This window comes from Myotis lucifugus, unplaced genomic scaffold (assembly GCF_000147115.1).
Source record: "Myotis lucifugus unplaced genomic scaffold, Myoluc2.0 scaffold_408, whole genome shotgun sequence".
NCBI lineage: Eukaryota > Metazoa > Chordata > Mammalia > Chiroptera > Vespertilionidae > Myotis > Myotis lucifugus.
This window is the reverse complement of record NW_005871456.1, coordinates 482,197-489,579: the sequence shown is the minus strand read 5'-3', so window position 1 is coordinate 489,579 and position 7,383 is coordinate 482,197. Positions and strand designations below refer to the sequence as shown.

Sequence of the window (7,383 nt, the reverse complement as noted above, 5' to 3'; positions counted from 1 at the left end):
TGACTTATGCCTCAACAATGCTATTTAAAAACAGCCTGGCCAGAGTGGCTCAGTGGTTGATCATTGACCTATGAACCAGGAGGTTTCGGTTCGATTTCCGGTCAGGGCACATGCCCAGGTTGTGAGCTCGATCCTCAGTAGGGGGCATGCAGGAGGCAGCTGATCAATGAGCCTCTCTCATCATTGATGTTTCTATCTCCCTCTCCCTTCCTCTTTGAAGTCAATAAAAATAAATAACTAAATAAAAACAACATAAGACTGATTCCCTATTTGCTAGCCATCTAAATTTCAGTTTCTATAAAATGGGGAAACTAATACCTACCTCATAATATTGGTGTGAAGATTTAAAGGGATGAAATGAGATGACATTTTCCTTTGATTCAGTGAAAAGCAGTGGAGCCACGCTGCCTCCCTCTCTCTCCGACACCCACATCCAAGCTCCCTGGGTCAGTCACAGAGTGGGTACAGGCCTAGCCATGACCTGGTAGTTGTTGAAGTGGGGTGATGAGTACGTGGGACGTCAGTATACTATTCTCTCCACCTTTGTATATGTTTGCATTCTCCATAATTAGAATTAAAGCAACAACAGTGGCTCCCTGTTTCACTGAGGGGAAAACCAACGCTGTACACTCCGCACACGGTCCTGCATGGGTCCCTCACCCTCTCCTCTCTGTCCTCATCTACTCACCTCATTCACGGCTCCAGCCCCACTGGCCTCCTGCTGTTCCTATAATGAGCCAGACACTTCCTGCCCCAGGGCATTTGCTCCAGCTGTTCTCTTCCCTGGAGTCCTGCTTTCTCCATGGCTTGAACCTGCTCAAATATAGACCTTTTAGTGAGCCCATCCTGACTATTCCATTTTACATTGTTACCACCTCCACCTGTCACTCCCCACACCCCCTTTCCTGCTGTCTGTCACCATAGCAGTATCATCTGACATGCTGCATAATAATTTATTTATTGCTGTCTTCCACACCCACCCCCCTACCCCCACGCCCTGGGCTGAATGTAAGCTCCATGAAGACAGGAATTCCTGCCTGATGTTCAGGTGCATCCTCAGCAGGTCCTCGATGAATGAATGAGCCACGTAATGGAATGCCTGGTAGGGAGTGAGCACCATGGGATTCATCATGATCTAAAAATACATCGTGGAGTCATTTGGTAAATATAAGTTAATTGTTCAGTCAGTACCTTCTGTCTGACCTTTTTTGTTGTTGTTGTTAATTTGTGGGAAGCAGTAAGATAAGGATACCCACAGTCCTTGGAGGCAGGCAGATCGGCTTTGAATCCTGGCTGGGCCACTTGTCCGCTGTGTGGCTTGGCCAAGTTGCCTAGCCTCTCAGCGCCTTGTGTCACTGACAGTACTTGCTGGAAGTGCCCTGCAGTCCAGGGCTAGGTTGGAAGCCCACCACTTGTCCTCCTTGTCCTCTCTGCAAGGTGGACAGGACCACCTCCAGGGCCTTCCCAGGTGCTGTGCCTTCTGGGACCTGCTGGCAGGGTGAGCAAGGGATGGTCAAATGCACTGCTCAGGAGGAACAGGCAGTGACATGGCTGAGATCACAAAAGGGGAGGTGACTCAGTCCTGGCCCAGCCTGAGGTCCCCTCTCCAATCCTTCCATCCCCCCCAAGCCTGCGTTATAAACAAGTGACTCAGAGGAATGATGGGAGAATACCCCATAACAGTTCACACCAGTGTCCTGGGGGCTAAATTTAACCCACAGCTGCAGCCTCTGGCACTTTGGAAACAAGTTAATCTTGGTGGCTGAAGCTGTTGTGTGTGTGTGTGTGTGGAGCGGGGTGGGGTGTTCAGGAGTCCAGAGAGTGTGGGCATAGGGACTGGCTGTCCTGGGCCTCTACCCTGATCCCTTAGGCTGTACACAGGGTGCAGGGGCGCTAGGGCCAGGCAGGCTCAGGCCAAGCCTAGAATGGGCCAAGACCAATGAGCATAGACAGTGAACGTCTTTTTGAACCTTAGAATCCAGAATGTCCCTACCCCAGAATGTTAAAAACCTGGGGCTTAAATACCTAGAATAGTCGAATTCTAGGAAATTAATTTTCTAGCATGTCTGACACCTAACAGTGTTAATACCCTGTGACTGTGTACTCCTAGGAATACAGAACCTCAGTGCTTCTGAACCTCAGCTAAGGCCCTCCTAGTCTAACTCCCCCACCTCCTTATAGGGTAGGAAGGGAAACTGAGGCTCAACAGAGAGATCTGACCTGCCCCAGGCTCCACAGAAAAGTGGCCACCCGTGCAGGAGGCAGCCGATGATTGATGTTTATATCTCTCCCTCTTTCTTCCTCTCTGAGATCAATAAAAATATATGTTTTGCCCTAGCAGGTTTGGTTCAGTGGATAGAGTGTCAGCTTGGGGACCGAAGGCTTCCAGGTTCGATTCCAGTCAAGGGCATATGCCCGGGTTGCGGGCTCTATCCCCAGTAGGGGGCATGCAGGAGGCAGCCGATGATTCTCTTATCATTGATGTTTCTATCTCTCCTCCTTTCCTCTCTGAAATCAATAATATATATATATTCCCCTTAAAAAGTGGCCATCTTGTTTACCTAAGGCCCCTACTTGCTTTCTTGCACAGTTGAAGGAGCATCTCAGAGCTGGGGCAGACATGGGAGAAGATCTTCCCATCTTAAAGGTGGGACAACAAGGTCCCCAATGACTGAATGCCATGCTCGTTCTCTGAGCACAGACCCAAGCACACTGTATCCAGAGGTGGCTGGAGTGAGATATACTCCAGAGAGGAAATAGAGGCACCTGATGGAAAGACCCAGAAGGCATGAAGGGAGACCGAAGGTGGGACTCCAATACCTGCCCCTCCCTGATGTAAGGGGCAGAGCTCGGGTCACCCCCTCCCCCAAGGGGCACTGCCCAACCTCGGAATGCGATCAAGGCCGTGCTGTGCTCCATTTAGAAATGAGGCAGAGAGGCCCTCATCTTCCCAGCAGGGCCCAGAAACCCCACTCCCGTCCCATGAGTCCGCGGGGCTGAGTCAAGGCTGCTCTGGGAGAGGGCCTCTGCCCAGCTGTCCCCTCTGCGTCATGTGCCGGAGGCCAGGCAGCTCGCCTTACAGGGCCAGGCCCACCTCTATATATAGCCCACCGAGACAGCTGCGGAGACCAGCAGGCAAGCAGGAAACACAGAGAGGAGGCCCCTGGCACCCCTGGTCGCTGCACCCTAGGCCGCTCACCATGGCGCTGGGCTTGGAGCAGGCGGAGGAGCAGCGGCTGTACCAGCAGACGCTCCTGCAGGACGGGCTCAAGGACATGCTGGACCACGGCAAGTTCCTGGACTGCGTGGTGCGGGTGGGCGAGCGCGAGTTCCCGTGCCACCGCCTGGTGCTGGCCGCCTGCAGCCCCTACTTCCGGGCGCGCTTCCTGGCCGAGCCCGAGCCGGCGGGCGAGCTGCGCCTGGAGGAGGTGGCCCCCGACGTGGTGGCGCAGGTGCTGCACTACCTGTACACGTCGGAGATCACGCTGGACGAGGCGAGCGTGCAGGACCTGTTCGCCGCGGCGCACCGCTTCCAGATCCCGTCCATCTTCACCATCTGCGTGTCCTTCCTGCAGAAGCGCCTGTGCCTCTCCAACTGCCTGGCCGTCTTCCGCCTCGGGCTGCTGCTGGACTGCGCGCGCCTGGCCGTGGCCGCCCGCGACTTCATCTGCGCGCGCTTCCCGCTCGTGGCGCGCGACGCCGACTTCCTCGGGCTCTCGGCCGACGAGCTCATCGCCGTCATCTCCAGCGACGACCTCAACGTAGAGAAGGAGGAGGCGGTGTTCGAGGCGGTGATGCGGTGGGCGGCCAGCGGCGACGCCGAGGCCCAGGCCGAGCGCCAGCGCGCGCTGCCCACCGTCTTCGAGAGCGTGCGCTGCCGCCTGCTGCCGCGCGCCTTCCTGGAGAGCCGCGTGGAGCGCCACCCGCTCGTGCGCGCCCAGCCCGAGCTGCTGCGGAAGGTGCAGATGGTGAAGGACGCGCACGAGGGCCGCCTCACCGTGCTGCGCAAGAAGAAGAAGGAGAAGGGGAAGGAGGCAGCCGGGCCCCAGGCGGCCGGCAAGGGCACCGGCGACGCCAAGGCCGAGGGGGAGGAGGAGGACGAGCGCGTCCTCCCTGGCATCCTCAACGACACTCTGCGCTTCGGCATGTTCCTGCAGGACCTCATCTTTATGATCAGCGAGGAGGGCGCCGTGGCCTACGATCCGGCGGCCAATGAGTGTTACTGTGCCTCCCTCTCCACTCAGATCCCCAAGAACCACGCCAGCCTGGTGACGAAGGAGAACCAGGTCTTCGTGGCCGGGGGCCTCTTCTTCAACGAGGACAACAAAGAAGACCCCATGAGCTCTTACTTTTTGCAGGTGCCTTGCCAGCGCTGGGAGGGGGTGGCCAGTGCTGGGGCCGGGGGTCAGCCTTGGGGCCCAGGAGAGACCTGTGTCTCCGTGTTGGCGAATGTCCTTGGTCGACGGGGAGGTGTAGACCAGGGCGGTTCACCGACAGCCACTTGCCTGAAAGCTGAAGACAGTGATAGACAGTGGACAATGGCTCCGTAACTTTGGTGACTGGGCTTCAGGGGGACGTTAGCCCCAGGATGGTCTGATATGTTGGAGGCCCGGGCCCTGCACAAGGGTTGGGGTCAGGCACAGTGAGAAGGAGGAGCAAGGTCAGTGTAGGGGTTCTGGGCAGGGCCTTTGCATGAGTTGGGGATTGGGGTGTGTCCCAGACAAAGGGATCATCCTACCTAGTCTTCCCATTATACAGATGAGGAAACTGAGGCACAGGAAGGACCCGTAGAGTGGGGTGCCCAGTCCAAGTTGTAGTGGGACTGTGGGATCTCAGAGGGCAGAAGCGGCTTCCTGGTGGCAGGCCATGTAGGTGTGGGCCTTGCCACTCGGGTGGAATTTGGAGACCTGAAGGGGAGGGTAGTGGAGAATGAGCCGAGTGAGTGGTGGGCACAGGTGGGCACATGTTCACTCCCTCTGGGCTTCCATTCATAAGTGAGGGTATTATTCCTCCTGCTTGATAAGGTCATTTGAAGGTTAGATGGCAGGTATAAAGTGTTCATCAGCACAGGGCGCAGTCTTCAGAAAACTTTTCAAAAAGGTGAGCCACTGGTACTGTTATTATAAGACTGTCCAGGTGGACAGGGCGACAGGCTTACAGTGTAGGCTTTAAGGGCGAGTGGCAGAGCTGGCTGTAGGTGGGGTTCCTGTGCCAGGGGATGAGGTGGAGAACAGGGGGTGGGGAGGTGTACAGGGGAAGGGCCAGGGCCCGGGGAAAGCTGCCCCATCCTGGGGCTATCATGGCGATCTTCCGGCATCTGCCTGTTCAGGAATGGGGTGGCGGTGGGGTCAGCTTTCTCAACCAGAAAGGAGGCGGGCACTGCCTCCAGAAACCACCTCCACCTGCGCTGGCCCGACCTGGAGTCTTGGACTCCTCGGTGACCCGGGTGGCCTGATGGGGCTGAGCTGGGCTGGGGCTGGGACTGGGGCTGCGGGGGCGCCAGCTGACTGGACCCCCGGTCCGCAGTTTGACCACCTGGACTCAGAGTGGCTGGGGATGCCGCCGCTGCCCTCGCCGCGCTGCCTCTTCGGCCTGGGAGAGGCTCTCAACGCCATCTACGTGGTCGGCGGCCGGGAGCTCAAGGAGCGGGAGAGCAGCCTGGACTCGGTGCTGTGCTACGACCGCCTGTGAGCGGGGCAGGGGCGGGGCCGCCGGGGGCTGGGGTTGAGGATGCAGGTGAGGCCTGGTGCCAGGGCGCTGGTCTAGGACCTCGGGGTGTGGCCGGGGAACCCAACCGAGACCCGGTTAGGCAGGGGTGAGGCGGGATGGTTGGCAGGTGACATGGAAGCAAGGAAATGAAGGTCTGGGGAGTTCTGGTAATGTACCGGGTGCACCCCAATACGTGTTGGGGGGGTGGGGGGTGCAGAGATGGGAACCCAGTGTGTTTACCCTCTCCCCCCCCCCTCCAGGTCGTTCAAATGGGGGGAGTCGGACCCGCTGCCCTATGCGGTGTACGGCCACGCGGTGCTCTCCCATATGGACCTTGTCTACGTCATTGGCGGCAAAGGCAGCGACCGGTGAGGCTCAGGCCTGGAGTGGGTGCAGCAGAGGGTGGCAGGTGTCCTGGCTACCTGGGGAGGGACTGGGCCAAGGGGGGAGGTGCCCTGCTCCCGCTGCCTGGCTCTCTCTGACTGCCTCCACCCCACAGGAAGTGCCTCAACAAGATGTGCGTCTATGACCCTAAGAAGTTCGAGTGGAAGGAGCTGGCTCCCATGCAGACGGCCCGGTCACTCTTCGGGGCCACCGTGCACGATGGCCGCATTTTTGTGGCCGCCGGGGTCACGGACACGGGGCTGACCAGTTCCGTGGAGGTGTACAGCATCACGGACAACAAGTACGCCGCTTGCCTCCTTTCTTCCTCCCTTCCCCAGGCAGGGCAACCAGGGGCCGAGGGCCTCCCTGGAACCCCCTGGCTGTGTGGCTTTGGGCCTAGGCCAGTCCTCTCTGAGTCAGCCCCGGAGAGCAGCATAGCTCGGAATTGGGTTTTCACAGTTGAGCTTAGACATCAGCACAGAAGTAGTCCCTCTCCCCTGATCAGTAGTGAGGTGGGCTTCCCCCACAAGGTGGGGCGAGGGTTAGGGCCAGCCCGGTCAGCAGGAGAGAGCTCCCAAGACTGGGGTAGGAGATGCCAGGTTCCTCAATCAGAGACTCACACCAGGCACTGGCCTGGTCCGAGGGATGCAGTGGTGACCAAGCTACCCTGCCCTGGGAGGTCAGGAAGACAACAGCTGTGGTGGGAGAAGGATGCCCAGGCAGTTGGAGCCAAGGCAGTTAGGAGAAGAGGGCTGGCCCACTTGGAGGAATTGCTCAGGTTGGATGGAGTGTGGTGAGGGGGGTCCTGGGGCTGCAGAGGCGGCCAGCAGGGCTGAGGAACTTTCTCCCAAAGGCGATGAAATGCCTCCGAGGGGTTGTGAGCGCACATCTGTGTTTTACTAAGATGCTTCATGACAGCTGATGTAGGTGTGAAGCAAGTCACACGGGCAGTGCGTGCGCCGCGCCTGGATTCCCAGGCCCTGGGTAGTCGGGGACCTGCGAGCAGTTGTGGAGGGTGGGGATGAAGACTCCCTGAGAGTAATTGGACTGTGGGAGAAGGGGTCAGGGCAGGAGTCCAAGGGGTCGGGGGCTTAATGGCCACTGAGCTAGCAAGTGGGAGTGAAGGAGGGACACAGGGGAGGTCCATAGTGGGTTTTGGGGGGCAGGTTGGGTAGAATGTCAAAGGGACAGTGAAGGGAAGTGTTGAGGGTAATTGAATGGGAAAGGAAGTGAAGACCAGAGGAGAAGGGGAAGGGGAACAGGGTTGGGACACTCTGAGGCCTGGCAGGG

The 7,383-nt window shown here is 58.2% G+C and overlaps 1 protein-coding gene across 1 annotated transcript in view; it reads left to right on the top strand.

Moving 5' to 3' along the window:
- Window positions 1–3,074: 3,074 nt before the first annotated feature.
- The window catches only part of KLHL40 (kelch like family member 40), a 6,652-nt gene continuing 2,343 nt past the window's right edge, over window positions 3,075–7,383 (top strand). Inside the window, exons 1-4 of the mRNA XM_006102300.3 lie at window positions 3,075–4,358; window positions 5,527–5,687; window positions 5,970–6,077; window positions 6,209–6,394. Coding sequence (XP_006102362.3) covers window positions 3,201–4,358; window positions 5,527–5,687; window positions 5,970–6,077; window positions 6,209–6,394 — 1,613 coding nt within the window. The 5' untranslated portion in view covers window positions 3,075–3,200. The remainder of the gene's footprint in view (window positions 4,359–5,526; window positions 5,688–5,969; window positions 6,078–6,208; window positions 6,395–7,383) is intronic.